Raw genomic sequence first — 17,379 nt, 5'->3', positions numbered from 1 at the left:
CACAGATATTAAATTCACATATTAAATTCACATAATCTGTCTTTAAAAAGTGCATGTGTGAGTAGATTTTGAACCACATTGTACTTTGCAATGAAATTTCATATTTTTGAAACTGAAAAGCAGGCAGGTGGTTATGAACATGTCTTAAGCTATTTCTCCAGCCTGAAATGTATGTACTGTTTGAAAACATTTAGGGAAATAGAACATCTTAGTAGGAGCCGCAGCAACTTTTCATGAATTTATTTTAGCTTGCATCAGTATTCTGAGCTACAAGGACTATAATTTAGTAGAGAGACTCTCATTGGGAGAGGGGATTGAAGGCGTTGAGGCAGCAGCCCTGTGAGTTGACAGTGATTCTAATATAGCCACAGCAGAAGTTTAGAGAGCAGATCAGAGCAGCTGGGTGGGCTGATAGAGAGGATCAAGGCAGCCCAGAGGAGCAGTAAGAGGATCCAAATAAGTGGATTAGTAGCATACCAAAGCACACATTACTTTTAGTTTTCAAACCCCCATTGATTTTAGTGCAAGTGCATTTACTAATGTGTGGCAGGAGAAACGGAAGAGGATCAAGGCAGAATCGAGACACACAGAGCAGCTCTCTGTGGCAAGCTGGAAACAGCAAGAAGGCTGGGCTGGGGAGGCACAGCATAATGTCCCCACATCAGTCTCAGTCAGGACTTAAAGGAGGATGGCTGTTGTCTGGGCTCCTTCATCCCGCAGCCTCAAGGAGCTGTCTAACCTTGCTAAATGCTATTGTTCCTGCAGCTGATTCTGCATTCATTTTCTGTCCGTAGCTCCAGTGATTGACTCTTTCCATGGCTGCACTCTTACATCTGCCTTCAGCTGCTGTGACTGAAGCACACTGACACAAAAATGTAGGTAGGATTAGTAGCATAACCCTCTTTGAACTCATCTTAGCAGGGGACTCACTGGGCTGCTGGACCCTGAGCTGAGCTTGCCACAATTTGTGCCTGTAGCGTTCATCAGAAATGGGACCGCTTACCCTAGCTGTGCTTGGGCTACCATGATTAACATCGACTCCTGAACTACCCAAACCTCAAACATGCCCTTCCCTAGAATGCCAGCCTGGCTTTACACTTCATCTCTTTAGACAGAGGTGGTAGTGATGCAAAGACACATCCAGACTAAGATTTCTAAGCACTATTACTATATTACTATATAGCACAAAAACCCAAAGTTCTAGGCAAAATAACGAGCCCTAGTCACATTGCCCTCAGTTCCCTTGAAGCATCTTGGGTTGTAAGTGGGAGGCAGGGCAAAGTTTTTGCAACTTATGATTTCTCCATGTTGCAGAGAAGCACGGGACATGCACGTATGCGGGCAGACTTTTTTTACTCTTCCACGTTAGCTTTCATAAAAGCATTGTTGACACCTTTTCTTCTTTATCCTCCAACCACATCTGTTGCTTAGACTCCTCGGTCTCCCCACCCACTCCTCCCAGAACTGAAATCCAAAAACTGGTTTGTCCTAGGGAAGAGTTAATACCTTAATATCCAACTATCCTACAAGTATTTGATCAGAGTGGATGACCATCAAACTTTGACTGTTAGACTATACTGCCCTTCCTTGCAGTCTTAGTCCAAGCTACACATAAAATGACCAAGGGGAGGAAAAGCCCAGCCTTACAGTCAAAATGGGGTTTGCATTCTGATACAGAAATATACAGAGGGTTTGTAACCGCACACACAAAGAACACTTTGTACATAGATTCAGTTATATTCTTTATTGTTGAGACAGTTCTGGAATGTTTTGGTCTCCCCGAGCTGGCAAACAGATGAAAACATTGTTCCATCCTTGTCCTGGTTTCGGCTGGGATAGAGTTAATTTCCTTCCTAGTAGCTGGTACAGTGCTGTGTTTTGGATTTAGGATGAGAATAATGTTGATAACACACCGATGTTTTAGTTGTTGCTAAGCAGTGTTTATACTAAGTCAAGGACTTTTCAGCTTCCCATACTCTGCCAGCGAGGAGGTGCACAAGAGCTGGGAGGGGGCACAGCCATGACGGCTGACCCAAACTGGCCAAAGGGACATTCCATACCGTGTGACGTCATGCTCAGCATATAAACTGGGGGGAGTTGGCTGGGGAGCAGCAATCACTGCTCGGGGACTGGCTGGGCATCAGTCGGCAGGTGGTGAGCAGTTGCATCACTTGTTTTTTTTTCCCTTTCCCTGTTTTTTTTTGTTTCTCTCTCTCTCTCTCTCTCTCTCTCATTGTTTTACTTTCCATTACTTTTTTATTATTATTATTATTATTATCATTATTATTACTATTATTCTATTATTTCAAGTATTAAACTGTTCTTATCTCAACCCACGAGTTTTCTTACTTTTGCTCTTCCGATTCTCTCCCCCATCCCACCCGGGGGGAGGGTGAGCAAGCGGCTGTGTGGTGCTTGGTTGCCGACTGGAGTCAAACCACGACAGTCCTGTAGTTTTTTCTTTTAAATTTATATGAGGAAATTAACAAGCAGCAGAATGGACAAGAAGCTATTTCAAAATAGTGTCCTGAAGGAAAAAGAGAGTAAGGAGAGAGACATAATAAGATGTCGAGTACTGTAACCGAAATGGTACAGGAAAAACTTAAGGGGGATCAGAAAACAAGTTAAACTGCACTCCTAGCTTCAGACTTCTTCAGGACATCCAGAAACCTACCTCTGTAATGACCCAGTCCTCAGATATGCCAACATGAAAGCCTCCCGAAAGGGAAGGTTTGTAGTAAGACAGCACAGCATCAACGTGACCTATTGTCAAGTTGGGAGCCGAGAAAAAGTACTGCCTACCTATTTTGTAGGACCACAAAAACATCACTGGAAACCTGCAAGGGAAAAATGCCACCACAGTTTATAAAATCCTCAAATAAAATCCTCAACGACATTCATTACACATAACTAATCAAAATAGCTAACCTATTAACCTGTCACCTATGCAGCTCCTGATCTCTAATTTACCTCTTCACCCTTCTCCTGCTTCCTAATACCGCACTGAACTTCTTCAGGCTCCAAGACGAGTAGTAATCATGGCGCTATTAATATGACAGTCGGCAGCCTCTTCGTACTTCAGCCGGCCTCACATGGATTCCTTGATATTAGACTTAAAGCCTCAGATCAAATCATCGAGTTTGTAAGACTTTTTCCAGTATGATTTTTCCAACTGCAAAGCTGAAGGAGCCCTTAGTACACCCATATAATTCTCCTCAGCTCTAGGATTCTTCAGTCTTCTTTGTCCTACACCATCCTACTTTCTGAATAATAATCAAAACTTTGTAATTAACTGGACACACCTGTGAGCCTGGAAGCAAAGAAAAAGTCTGGGACATCCTGATCTGAAGAGCACTGCTGCTGTTAATACTGATGTATTACTAGATTAATTACATTTAATTGGTTAGCTCATGAGCTAGTATCTGAAATGAAAAAAAAAAGCATTTTACACACCGGAAAATTGTTGGGAAAATTAGTATCAGTTAGAATGGGGAGGGGATATCTTGAAAGTAACTTGCAGCGTAATAAAATGGTAACTAGGAAATAGGCAGGGATAATCGTACTGACTTTGAACATGTTGCAAGATAAAGCCCCTATTTAGTTGGCTAATTTCATGGCATTTTGAAAAACACATTACTCAATTAATGGTTTGATTGAGGAAATACTTTGTGACTATTCATGAATATATACAAAATGCTCTGAATTTTCCATGTTTTCACCAGAAAAAAGGAACTGTGGGTTCTTAATGTGTAATAATAACAATCCCGTACTGAGACATTAACTGAAATAAAAGATGAAATTAAAAGCTGACTGCCCCTCGGAGCCCGTGCACTTTATCCTAAGTCACTTGGCTGCCACAGCGATGCAGCCGGCGACTATCTAGGGTGACACAAGGCAGCCATTCTCATGGAATAAAGACGACTTTCATCTCCGGGTTTCTCCAGCTAGAATAATGCGATGGTGGCCCGTGACAAATGAGCAGATGGTCCGAGTCCAGTTGTAGGATACCCACCCCAAAACGCCCCACAACAGGCTCACAACTTACTGTACGCAGGAGCCTTTGAGTGGAAGTAGCTTTTTCTAAGTCACGGCTGAGAAACATTAGCAGTACAGGACAGAAAGCTTGGTTTTCAGCTACCAGATCTGCCAACGTGTTGTATGGATAACTAGAAGACTTTGACCTAAAGTCACCTTGTCCTAGTTTTTAATTCACTTTTATGCAGATGAGATGACAGGATATCCAAACTGGCTAATACTTTCATAAATGAAAATTGCAAGATTTACTCATCTGAGTAACCGTAATTAGGTTTGCTTGCAGGATGAGGCTTATTCTGCATGTAGAAAAGAGCTAATTTCTTGAATTCGCAAGAAGCTAAATGAGAAATACTAATAAAAAGGGGATGCGCTAACTCTCATAAAGCGTTACTTGAAACTGCAGTGTGCAGCGTTCAGACTGAAATGTCATTTCGAATCATGAGTGTCCCTTTAAGCAAAAAAATCCGACACAGAGAAGGAAGAACTAAAAGGAGAAAAAGAGCAGTTGATAAAATACTGCCATCGCTTTTTCATAAATTATACCCCGAAATGTTTCACAAAATTGTGTAACGGAGAAAAACAGAAAAGACCTTTTTATTTTTGTAGCACATTCCTTTGGCAAATGCAGGATAAAGCCTACCATGTGAGTTGAACAGTAAATGAAGGCCTTATGCTTTATAAAAATTCTCCTATTGTCCCAGGAAGGATGAGAGTCAAACACAACAGTTTCAGCAGTGCTATAAGTCTTGTAAATAAAGTAAGCAGACAGGAATCAGCAGACTGTTTGGGGAGGGGGAAAAAAAAAAGAGAAAACACTCTTTTCGTACACAAAATTTAGGCACGCTGCTGCTGCATTTCAGACCTGACTTCACTGCGCTGCACCAGAGATTAATTGGACCCACACAATTTAGCAAACAGCATATGACATCCATCTACCTTTGCTGCTTCAGCATCCTCCCAAAAATATATAATGCAGGATTTTAAATAGTACGTTAGCCCAGTTTCCTTTCACAAAGTCTTACAGCGAAGTTTAGGAAAATTCCAAAAGTAGCATATTGATTGCCTCTGGGATTTTCCACTTAGCAATTTAATAGAAAATTACACCCTTACCCAATCTGTGAGGTTTCCATAACCTCCCTCATGAGTTTAATTTTCCAGAGTCTAATAAATTTTACCATTAGGCATATTTTCTGATATTGCTTCACCATTAAGCCTGTTTCCTGATTTTGCTTTTTTGGAACTGGGTATACTGTCTGCACAATGTTTGGACAGCACCTTGCACTAGAAAATTCAGGTCTGACTTTGTCTACGCTCACAGTTAGGATACAAATCACTATTGTTAATATTGAATTTGCTTTCCTCTTACTAATTTTATTTCATTATTCCAAGTGATAGGGTCAGTCAGTATTACTGGAGCCAATGGGATTCTCCTGGGTACTCTGATGAGACCAAGGGAAGATCTGCATTTGCATCTGTTTGAGTAGGCGTATGCAAGTATCACATACTCTTCTCCTTGTCATAACACAGCCTGACTACACTTAAAACACAAGATGATGATCAGGAGCTGTGTTTTCAGTTATCGGTAGTCATAACTGTAAAAGTCTGGGTCCTTCCTCTAAAGGCAACAGGCAAAAGCACTGTAAAAAAAGGTACACAAACTAATTTAGGCAAAAGCAGTCTTGACTGTAAAAAAACCACTACACCAGAAACTAATTTAGCACAGTAAGTGAACTGGAAGTATGGCTGAAAGCATCAAGCGGTGAATAAGAGCACTGATTTCAGCTGTGTTTGGGCCATCCGTATGGCCACGGTGACCTCCTGGTGACCATCGGAGGGTCGCCATACACGCTAAACCTCACTCCTCCGGAGGACCGAGACTCTCTTCCTCGTACTACGACAAGCCACGTTTAACTAATGCGGGCAAAACTTGGCATCCTTTGGCCCGGCCGGCGGTTCAGCGTGCTCCTCCAGGCCTTGGTCCACGATACAAGTGGGCACATCGTTGCGATAATTACTGTAGAACACGGTAGTAAGCAGCTGTTAGCCTCAGCCAAGCCCCGTTTCTGGGTTTTGCCCACTTTCCGCACGCCGCGGCCCTACCAGCGCCAAGTTCAACCCCATCCCCGTCGGACCTTAGCCCGGGAACGTCTCCGGTCCCGCTAAACACGAAGAGTCCCCCCCCCCCGCCCGGCCCCTCAGGGAGCCCACCGCCGCCGACGGGGCCCGCGGGCAGCGGAGCGGCCCCGAGCGCCGGGCGGCGGCGCAAGGCCGCGCCGAGAGGCCGCCGCTGCCTCACGGCCGGGCAGCCCCTGCCCGCCGGGGATCCGCGGGGCCGCAGCGCCTTCCCGGGGTCGGGAAGGGGAACCTGTGGCGGCGGCGGGGCACGGCAGGGGGAGCACGCAAGTGCCCGTGAGGGGGGGGCGGGGGGGGCGGAGGCGGCGGGAGGGGGGGACACAAAATGGCGCTGCCCTCTCAGCCCCTCTCCCTCCAGCCCCCCTCTCCGCCGCCCCCGCGGCGGGGCCCGGCGGCGCCGGCCGCCTTCCCCGGCGTGTCGTGTGGCGACGGGCCGGCCTCGGGGTGGCGGCTTACGGCCGGGGGTGGCGGAACCGCCGCGGGGCGCGCCGGGCTGCGCGCCGCCTTCCCCCAGCAGGTGGCACCGGGGTCCCGGAGCCGGCGGCGAGCCATTGCGGGCCGCCCTTCGCCGCCGGGCCGCGGCCGCGCAGCCGGCGGGGGGGAAGGCGGCGGCGGCGCTGCCCGGCATCGCCCCCGCGGGCTCCCCCCGCCGCACCCCGCTTTCCCTCAAAGTTTGGGGCGGGAGGTACGGGGAGGGGGGGGGGGAGGACGGGAGCCAACTTGTCCCGGATCCCTTTATTCACCGCCGGAGCCGCCGTCTCCCAACCCCCGCGTGTTTTGCTGATTAAAGAGACGGACCTTGGTCCTGCCACCGCCACCGCCGGGTGGCCGCCCCGCTCCTTCCTGCCCGCACCATGGAGTTCACCCAGAGGAAGAGAAGCAGGAAATCCCAAAGCTTTAAACTGATCAACGAAGGTAAGGCGGCGGCGGCCGGGGGGCGGCGGGGGCGGCCCGGGCTTTGTTCCCTCGCCGGGGGCAGCCCGGACTTTTGCACCGGCGGGGCCGGGGGGAGCGGGGCGTTACGAAACGCCAGTGCTCCCGCTCCCCCGTGCCGCCTCTCTCCCCCCGTATCTGTTATTTAACTCCGCAATCCTGTGGTTGAACTCCCCGAAACCACAGCACGCGTTTTATAATTTTTTTTTAAACCCCGCTTTCCTCTTTTTTTCAATTATTTTTTGCATGCGTGTTAGGTGCTGTTTCAAAAACAAAACCCCCCAAAACCACGCCAGAAAGGTGGACGTGTTTTGTTTTGTTTTTTTTTTTTTCCAGGCAGGTCTTGCACAAAATAAAGTTGGATCATGTTTCATGGTAAATCCTGCTTTGGGGGGGAGAAAAGGTAAAATCGGGAAGCGAGCAAAAAATAATGACACTTGAGCAGCAACGGACCTTCTAGTATTCAACTCCTGTGGATTTATTGTGTTTTGGGTAGGTTTTTTCCTCCCCCTGACTGCGTACATCCACGTATTTCAAAGAAAAGCCGAATAGAGGTTGCTTTATTAAAAATCCACGCAGCTAATTAATTGTACGTGGGCAGGGGAGAGCGGCTGGCATGTAACTTGTTCGCTCGGGGTGTGTTTGCTTTTGGAAAAGAGGATATTTTAAGAGCAATCGCGGGGAGAAATATTTGGATTCATGTCGGGGAAGAAGCACAGCTCTGTGTTTCAGTCTTGGGGTTTTTTTTTAATTTAAAAAAAAAAAAAGATACAGGCACTGGTAGGCATTTTAACAGGTGGACTTCCCAGCCGCAGGGATTTATTTTGGTTGGGGCTTTATCCCTTCTCCAGCCGATGAGATCTTTTTGCCCTGATGGATTTGACTTAAGATCTTTTTTCCTTTTGTGTTTCCAAGTATTGGACGGGAAAATCTCCATGAAACGCCGTGTGTCTCCTGCATGCCAAGTTCAAGGCAGGTGACTGCTTGGGTGTAATGTCACACTTGGGGAAGGGGACACACACACGCGAGTGTCAAGACTTGCTGTCTGAAGAGCAATGTCTTTGCAGGCGCTCAGCAAAATCACGTTGGATGCGAAGAAATTTAAGGATGGAAATAAACTCACTTGGTAGGAATAGTAAATAATGACTGCTGTATCATTGTAGGGGGGTCTGGAGCATCACACATACTCCCCGTTAAAAACTAGAGGGGCAATGACCCGTCAGACTTGTCTGAAATGTACTGGAGGTCTGTATGCATTAGCAAACCTATGGAGGGTTTAATTTCTACGGAGAACAGGTTTGTGGGGTTTTGATATCGAACATGCTCCCGACTCGGAGGCAGACTTAGTGCAGGACTGGGCTGGAGCCTGGGGGGGTGAAAGTGAAACATGCGGAAAAGCAAAACTGAAATTGAAGACGTGGTTTTATTTCTGTCCTAATGGAGCTGTAAAAAGAATATGTGCGCTATCAGAAATAGATGACTGTTTTGCCAGTTCTCAGTTGCCACTCGTTACAGGTTTAGATATGCCTCAATATATAAGCCAATCTATTAAATTTTGTTTTAATACGTAAATTCATTTATGATGGTACATTATTAGTAATTCTTATTTTACCTGGGGTGTCTTTTTGGCAGTGGAAAGTCAAATAGAAAACTACACTAAAAACACATCCTAGAGAGAAAATTATATCTTTGTACTTTGAGAATGGAGGAGATAAAAATCACATTTTGCATGTGAGTCTGCACTGGCATACTCTTTTTCTATCACAGTTGATTAGAAAGATAATTATGTAGAAATAGTTGTCTCTTGTAATTGGCCTTTGCCTCTTGCTGGAGTCATTCCGTAATGTCACAGTTTAGTGTTTACTGTTGTGAAATTGATATGGATTTCGCAGCGCCTGGACTGTGACATCCGAGGCAGAAGAAGGAAACCAAAGAGAAAAGGGTATGCTCTGTCGATTCCTTGGTAACACACCATCTGTAACGATGTATGCCTGTACAGTGCTTATTCTGTCCCAAAAAAAACTTCAGAGCACCTTATCGAGGTGATCAATAATGACCAGATCGAGAGGAAATCCATTCCCGCACTAAAATGCAGCCGCCTCTGGGGTGAAATGTGGTGACTTAATGCAGCAGCTGTAGATCAGAAGAATATTGTGACCAGCTGGATGTATGGAGGGAAGTGCTAGAGAAGAAACCACATGTAATCTATATATCTAAGGACCGTGAGTCTGTAAGTCATTTAATTCGTAGTACTCACTCCTAGCAGATCTTGGACACCCTTGAGAGGATGAAAATGCAGTGTGGTGGGTTGACCTCGGCTGGCCACCAGGTGCCCACCAGGCCGCTCCATCACTCCCCCTCCTCAACAGGACAGCTAATGACCACGGAAGGCAGTTGGCATAAATCCCGTAGTTTTAGCCTTATGAAAGGAGCCTTTACTTCCTTGATATCATATCTCAGACTTCACCTTTACCCGTTTCACTTGCTGGGCGTGCTCGTTAGGCAGAGCCACCCTTTGCGTAGCACCTCGTCGCTGACCCCTCCAACTCCCTGTTGTGTTTTTTCCCCTCATTTTCTTTCCAGGCCCTTTTCTTTCTTTTGCGTCGCTGCGTTGGGCTCGATTCTGGTTTACTCATTGCGTTGTTCGTCCTCTTGTGCTCTCGAGACAGTCGTGCTGTACAAATAATCAGCACATAATAAAAAAGTTTGGCTTCTCGGAGACCTTTCCGATCCTGTAGCTGTTTTGTCAGCGGTGCAGGTGTGCGGCTCGCCGGAGGAGGAGCTGCTTATGCTGCCCTCCGTTTCCGTTGTGCCTTTTAAGTGAATCCCCCAAAGTGCTCTTCTGTGAGTTAATCTCTACCTCGTTTTTTGTGAGGCAGGTAAACATAAAAATCAGCTTACGGAGTGAGTAGCTGAGATGGTTGGAAACTGGGAGGGCGTTAAAGGAGTTAGGTGGGGAGGTGGCTGTTTCAAGACACTGAATATATTGTTCAGTCTTGAGCAATTTGCCGAAGGACAAAGTGTGTGCCGGTAGCAGAGTCAGAAATAGCATCCAGGAGAGCTGCCTTTAGACCTTTTTTTTTTTTTCTTCTTGGATTTACTATTCTCTCTGTACACACAGGTAAACAATGCTCTGGTTTTACTGAACACCTGCCTGGGATTACAGCAGACACCTTCACAGCAAAATATTCTTTTATTTGAAATAGAAATTCAATGGTGAATTTTTTTTTTTTATCCTGTAACATCTCTGAATATGAGATGCTAAGGTTTATTCTTAGGGTCATCACAGACACTAGTTTCTATAGGTGAATATCCTAAGGTGTCCCTGATCCTCCTTTCTGCAGAATTCAGAGGCCAGTGACACCAAGATGAGTCAGTATAACTGAACGATGTAGCCCTAATGTACGTTGCTGATTTTCTGATTGAGGTGAAGTTTGAAAGTTTCTCTTGGTCTCTGGGAAGGTAAAGTTTTCATTATAAATCTGCTTTCCATCTGTAAAGCAAGAAGCCAGATAATTGGCATCTGGTGGGATAATTTGCTGTGAAAATGAACACAGTAATTTAGGGCAGGCGTAGCTATTCCCTAAAATCTGTGAAATATTTGAGCTGAGTCTCTCCAGTGTGAGCAAAGTTGGTTTTTTTTTAGGAGGTGCTGATACAGAGCACATTTTCTGTGGTTAATTTGATGTACGTGGAATAAACTGCAGATATATTGATAAATTATGTAGTAAAACTGTAGCAATGTGTTCAGTGTTCATTTTTTCCAGATCGCTTGAGTTCTAATTTTTTTTATCGTTTTTCATTCCAGATTACCATCATGAGATATATAAGATCTCTGACTACAGCAATGATGTTAATGGGGAGACCAAAGAAACACAACCAGTTTTTTTAGGTATGTGCTTGTGTTGATTAATTTCCAAGCAACATAGCGTGGCCATTTGCAATTAGGGAGGAAAAAAATCTCTGTGCAAGCGCAGGAAGCGCCTGCCATTGTTTAATATGACGTTCTTTTCAAGACCCTTTTATTCTACGAATTGCCAATATATCCTTTATTAACAGTGCTAAAAGTTGTAATTTCAGACATAAATGTTTATTAGTGTCTACACACAGTGCTAATTATCACTCACTCAGAGAGCCAGATGCTGACTCTGCAGTTTTGCAGCTCTGTGCTCACCCCATTTACATTGCATATTCGCTGGCATGCTTCACTGGCAATAGTTTGTGTAATTGGGGTATTACATCTTTGACATCTGGATAACAGAAATTCAATTTCCAGGAAGCTGCTATTTGTTTGGTTTTGCTTCTGCCTTGGGTGGGATACAGGATTAATGTGCTGTCTTAATGTAATGTCCTTTCACCTCTGTAGCCTGCCTGCTAATCCTGCCATGGCAAAATTAAATTAAATCAACAGTTAAAAATGTGTAAAGAAAACGGAGAAGCAATATAGAGTCTGCAGCATGTTATATACTACGGCATGATAGGATTGGTTATCAGTCAACCTTTATCTTTCCTGTCTGTGTGCTTTTTGTCCCGCATAACTCCTCAGCTGCAGAATGCTTCTTCCTTTCCTGCTTCCAGCCCCCTCCTGTCATATCTAGGACCTCACCTGAGTACTGTACCTCTTGGCAAAAATTTGGCAGGCCAAACTCAGAGGAGTAAGGGCCAGATTTTTGAGCTACAATAATGACTCTTGCTGTATAAAGCAAGCTCTTGGACACCTCGCTCAGGCTTTGGAGAAAGCAGGTGCCTCTGCAGCAAGAAACGTGGAGGTGTCTGCCTTTTCTTAACTGCACCAGAAGCCTAAACATTTTTGTAGGGTGATTTAAGGTTTCTGTAGTGTGTGCATGTTGCCCCCTGGATCCAGCAGGAAGCATTGGTCCTGAGTGTGTGAATCAGCACCTGAAGTCAATCTGCACGTGAAATGCCTTTGTCCCCTTGGTTTATAGTGCCACATCCTCTTCTAGAGGTCAGCAGCAGATGGGAGAGAAAAGGAGGACGTCTTGGGCAGTGTGGAATCTTCTGATGGTTGGAATATTTACACATGGGTGAGAGCTGCATTAAATTCCCTTCTCAGCTTCTCGCCATTAGGATTTTGAGCAAATATTTCCTTCCTACACCCATTTCCAGGGAGAAGCGAAGGTGGCTGCTGTGCTTTGTGTTTGGTTTTCGTGTTCTGTAAGCACTTTTGGTGAAGTCTGATAAACCTGATGGAGTGAGCTCCACCAGAGGTTTACTTTGAATGCTTTCTCTTCCAACTCTAAATCATGATAAAGCTTTGGCAGGAGTTAGGCATCTGGTTGCTTAAGCCAGGATGCTTCTAAGAATGTGAAGGAGTCTGTGCTTTGACATCTGTGCCATGAGTCAGACCAATTGATTTTGATTTTGGTTTGGCTGTGTTGTCTTTGGGTTTGTTTTGGGGTTTTTTTGAGTATGCCCAGGTTTTCATTGAGACTGAATGTGCTCTGGCATTTAAGTGCCTAAAGTTCAGCTATTTCAAGAGCCGGTCAGAATTTAACCTTTAAGAATGTGAGTCCTATCAAGGATCTTCCTTATCAGGTACTGAAGCACAGAGTTGCAGCCCTGGGAGCCCACCTTCAGTTGCTATGAAAAGAAAAAGGTGCTATTTCCTGGTGATGTCCTGAATGTCCAACTTTCAGATTTCCTCAAAGCATGTTGGTTTTGACAAGACTGACATATGTCCATGCAAGATTTGTAGACTAGGCTTTTTTTTTTTTTTTCCCCCTTGGGGGTTGGGTTCAATTCAGTAAGTTACTCAGAGCTCACATAACCTTCTCCACTTTATTTTCAATAGGTTACTTTGGTGTCCACTTCTATCCAGGTTCCTGGTGACACAGGCACTGATCTGAGATGTAGGGAGAGCAGTGTCAGGGACTGAACTCAACTGAAAGCACTCAAAATCTGAGCTTCCACCTTTTGGCAGGGATCTGGGATGAGTGGCGTTCGGCATTCCAGCTTTCCTTTAAAAAAAATTCACATGCACGGAGTAATTTTTCATTGTGCTTCAGGGATGGTGGGATCACAACACTTTCCCCAGCTCGGCGTCCTGTCCACTAATAAGGAGTCTCAGGGTATAATCGCTACTTCACTTGATTTCACTGTTTTATGCCAAAATTCATCCCAGAAGGATGTCCACTCCAACTTGATGGTTTAGAGTCAAGTTTGTTCTCCAATTTAGATGTTTTAACTGATCCATGGGATCAGCTGTTGAAACCTCAATGTGATGCAGCCTTTAGTATGTGAATGGATGCTAAGATACGTCATTGAAACTATTACCTTTGGAAAAGGTGAAATGTTAATGCCATTTTATGAATGAGTGAAGCTTTATCTGGAAGAGGATGGGCGTATGTTTTGGTCGCACAGTTGAGAACAGTGAACTCAAACTGAAGAGGTGCACTGTCGAGAAGGAGGGAGCTTCTAGGGTAAATGAGTAAATCAGAAGAATCCAGTTTGTTTAACATGCAGATGAATTAAGGATCAAATGTCTGGAAAGACCTGTTGAACCTAGATGGTCTTTTTTGCACCAGCACAGATGGGCAAAATGTGGCTTTGTGTAAACGTAGGCTGCAAATTGCAGGAAGCTTCAGCACAATTAGACGAACATGGTACTGGATGTGGCCTCTGATGGTTGCGATGGTGTAAAACCCAACTGCTTTTTGGATGGATCTTGGTAGGCTTAGGAAGGTTGCTTACGTGATGCAGTGGAGGAGTTTGCAAAATTCGGGGGGGAAATATCACTACTGCATTTTGCAGGTGAGGACTGGCATCTCTTTTGTTTTGAGGGAAAGGGATTAGTTATCTGATACCAGGAGAGACTGCTCGACCTGAAGAGGAGGCAGCCCGAAATGAAGTGCTTAAACCTTGAATATGGACAAGATTTAAGACAGACGTGACTTCAGCTTTTACCAGTTATCAGCATAAACCTTCTGTCACAGGGCTTCTAGCCCAGACTTGGACAAGCCCATGAGGGGACTGTACAACCATATCTTGTGGACAAGGCTGGTTAAACCTAGCTTGTCTGTAAACAAATATCTTTTGCATATACCACATTGGGTTTTTTTCAGTCTTAATATTTTATTATCATCACAAAAAAAGCGGAAATATAATATACCTCCAGACTGAGTGTTTTTACAATGCTTTCAACTTGAAATTCAGGCTCTATGTTTGAAAGGTTAATGTAGAAAACTAATTATATTATCCTGGTAACCAAATGTGTGATGAGACATTTGTCTGTGTAATTAACAGTGAAGAACTTTTATAGTTTCATAAAATCGAATGCTATGCACAGTGTGCTTGGAGCATTTGTTTTGAAGAGATGTCCAAAACAGAGATGTTTATGACTGATATAAAGTGGAACTGAAATGTACTGTAATGCAGGTGTCTCTGCATTTTACAGCATTTCGCATTGTTGAAATGGAAGGCAGCAGATTAATAACTTCGCTATGTCATGGTAAAAATAAATAATGTGTTCTTGGAGCAGGGGAGCGATGCATAAGTTACTAATTTCAAGAATTTATTCTGTCCCAGAAGTAATATCCTTTGCAATTTATTCACAGAGAAAAAGTTGACTTAACACAAGTCTGTGAAGTTACTTGTTACTTTTAATAGAATTATATTGATTGTTGCAATAGTAGCTTCTGTAATTAAGACTGCGTAAAAGTTTATTTTGTATATCTGTGTTCTCCAATGATCTGACTTCATAAAGCATTTCCCTTCGGGGCTGAAGCGTGATCTTGACCTGGGATATTTCCAAGAACTGGGGGAAGCTGTTGCATATCTGTTATTTTTTTTTAATTATTTGACCCCATTAATATACACATTTGTGGAACAGTTGCTCACTTGCCCTTTCCTGAGTGATTTAGCTGTTGCAGTGTGGCATGAAAGTGTGTAACTTATGCTTCTGTATCTGCTCCTGTTGGGTGTTTTGAAACTGTTTCACCAAACTCTTCAAAAGAGTTATTTTGTGGTGGTGGTGGCCCGGCCACCTAGGCTGATCCAGCTTCCAGAGAAACAACCCCGCAAATCCTGAACGGTCTGATCCTGGTTTTGATTCTGCAAATTGCTTTGCTTACGTTAGTGTTTGTGATGCTTATTAACTGTCTGTGTCTCGTCGTAGGCAGGGGTGTCAATCAACCCGTGTAATTCCATGCTTGGTTTGGGAGTAGGGGGGTCTTAATTTGAGGTCGTTCCAGTTTTCCTGCAGGTATAATCTTAGTGCTTTGTGTGGTGACATGAACATAGGTAAGTGCTTTTAAATGACATTTTAGAGCACTGCTAAGATGCCTCAACTAAGACAGCTTAAATGTCCCTGTACGTTAGCTTAGGGTAGTCAAAGTCCCCGGCTCATAACTCACGTTGCTTGCGTGACCCTCTGACATTGTTCGTGACCACTGCTCTCCCTGCTGACTTGGGATTTAGGTTTTTAATTTGCGAAGCGTGTTGTTGCCTGTGTTACTTGTTCAATATAGGTTCTTATATGCCAGCAAAGTCTGGGGATCGCATATTTGAGAAATGCGTGCTTACCCCATCAATTTAGCTACACAGATGCCCGATTTAAATTATCCGCAGAGCAGTCACAACAACTTTCCATGTGATTTAAGAAACCTTTGCTCCGATGAGGAATCATGCACATGGCTCCTCTATTTTCCCAATGCTGACCTTCACAATTTTGTATTTCAGGACCACTTGCGGTACAAGATGACAGTGGCAAAAATATCTTGAGTTTTGAAAGTTACGGTTTGGTGTGGGTATTGTTTTTGTTGAGAAGGGATGCTTTGCTCCCTTCTAGGATAGCTGTCCTTTAAAGAAATGCTTGAATACCATGTAACATTCAAAAAGGTGTTTTGGTGAGTTCTGCCTGGCTGTGCACCGGAGACATGTGCCACGCGTGCACGTGGCTCCCGATTCCTTGAACTGCTCTGAATTCACCCTTACAAAATCTTCAAACACAGCAGCCGAGTTTTGCTGGCCCTCTTCCAGGAAGGGCAGCATTCAAGTGGTGTCTAATAAACTGGCGTTTAATATGTTTGATTATATGACCCGTTGCAATTATTTATTATTTTTTATTGAGCTTTCAAGCCGTATGCATTGACTACCACTTTTTCTCATCTCTGAAGACTTGTTTCCTCACAAACCAGGCTAATGTTGTCAGCTCACATGTGCTTGTCTAGCTGTCTATCGCTGCCGTTCCTACCCTCCCGATAGCTTCGAACTCATCCACTAATTTCAGTCTAGTTTGACATAAAGGTGGAAATCTGTGAGATACAAAGTACCTTCAGCAGGCAGGGTGATTGGGGGGAAAAGCCCTATTTGTATAGCCAAGAAAGGAAAGGTTTCTGTAGGAGTTTCATCTGCCAAAACACAACACAACATAAAATTAGACACTAATTCATAGAAAATCAAACTGTAGTAAAATGTCATACTTTAAAAGACAAACATTAATTACAGATGTGGTTACTTCTTCTCTAATACTGGAAGAAAATTAATATTTTAATATGGGTATGATTGCATATCATTTTATCGTTCTTTGTAGCACTATGATAATATTTGACAAATTATTCAGAAAAGTATAACAACTTGTTTGTAGACAGTGTGCTATATTTATATTAAGTTTAATAAGCATAATAGTGAAAAGATAGGCATATAGGGACGAAGAATGGAATTAATGAATTATCGATAATATTTTGTTAACTGGAGTTGTTTACAGGTCTGTTGCTTCAGACAGGTGCCCACTTAGCATGCGGATGCTGCTTCATCCTAGGACAGTTCTGGTTTACATTTGTGCATTTGTAATTTTTAACATTTTTACAAGTTTCAAAGCAGGAAGTTTTTGTACTGTGCACACTTTCAGTAGAGAAAGAGATTGAAATTAATTTTGGGGAAATTACTTTTTATGAATATTTGATGTAGTATTTATGAAAGGGCTTTGTTTTGCCTTTTTTTTTTGTTTTGTTTTATAAGATTACAGTCAGGCCATGTGGAAAAAATAGGTTGTATATAAGGGACCATCATAGAAACAACTATCATAGTAATTTTAAAAAATTGTTAATACGTTTTTGTTAGGACTATTATCATCTTTACATATAAGTTCCTAAATAGGGCTGTAATTTGCCATACTTATCTATTTTGAGTAGTGTTTTGTAAGTATTTTAGAGTTTTGCAAGTAAATTAGTTGATTTCAGCTAAAACCAAAGCGGTTGCAAGGGGAATCCAAATGGCAAAACCTGTAGCCTGCCAGTCGGGGGCATCCCCATCTCCTCG

At 43.7% G+C, this 17,379-nt stretch overlaps 1 protein-coding gene across 5 annotated transcripts in view; it reads left to right on the top strand.

The window, feature by feature from the left end:
• The first annotated feature begins 6,857 nt into the window (after positions 1-6,857).
• BEND7 (BEN domain containing 7) overlaps positions 6,858-17,379 on the top strand; it is a 47,647-nt gene continuing 37,125 nt past the window's right edge. For 3 of the 5 annotated variants that reach the window (XM_076355535.1, XM_076355361.1, XM_076355274.1), the window contains exons 1-2: positions 6,858-7,083; positions 10,910-10,993. In XM_076355535.1, coding sequence (XP_076211650.1) covers positions 7,023-7,083; positions 10,910-10,993 — 145 coding nt within the window. In that variant the 5' untranslated portion in view covers positions 6,858-7,022. Of the gene's footprint in view, positions 7,084-7,437; positions 7,594-10,909; positions 10,994-17,379 lie in introns of all 5 variants that reach the window. The other 2 variants (XM_076355627.1, XM_076355449.1) reach the window with 2 other exon arrangements.

The sequence above is a fragment of the Aptenodytes patagonicus genome, chromosome 1 (genome assembly GCF_965638725.1).
Source record: "Aptenodytes patagonicus chromosome 1, bAptPat1.pri.cur, whole genome shotgun sequence".
Taxonomy (NCBI): domain Eukaryota; kingdom Metazoa; phylum Chordata; class Aves; order Sphenisciformes; family Spheniscidae; genus Aptenodytes; species Aptenodytes patagonicus.
The sequence above is the reverse complement of the archived record's forward strand: the minus strand, read 5'-3'. Positions and strand labels throughout refer to the sequence as shown.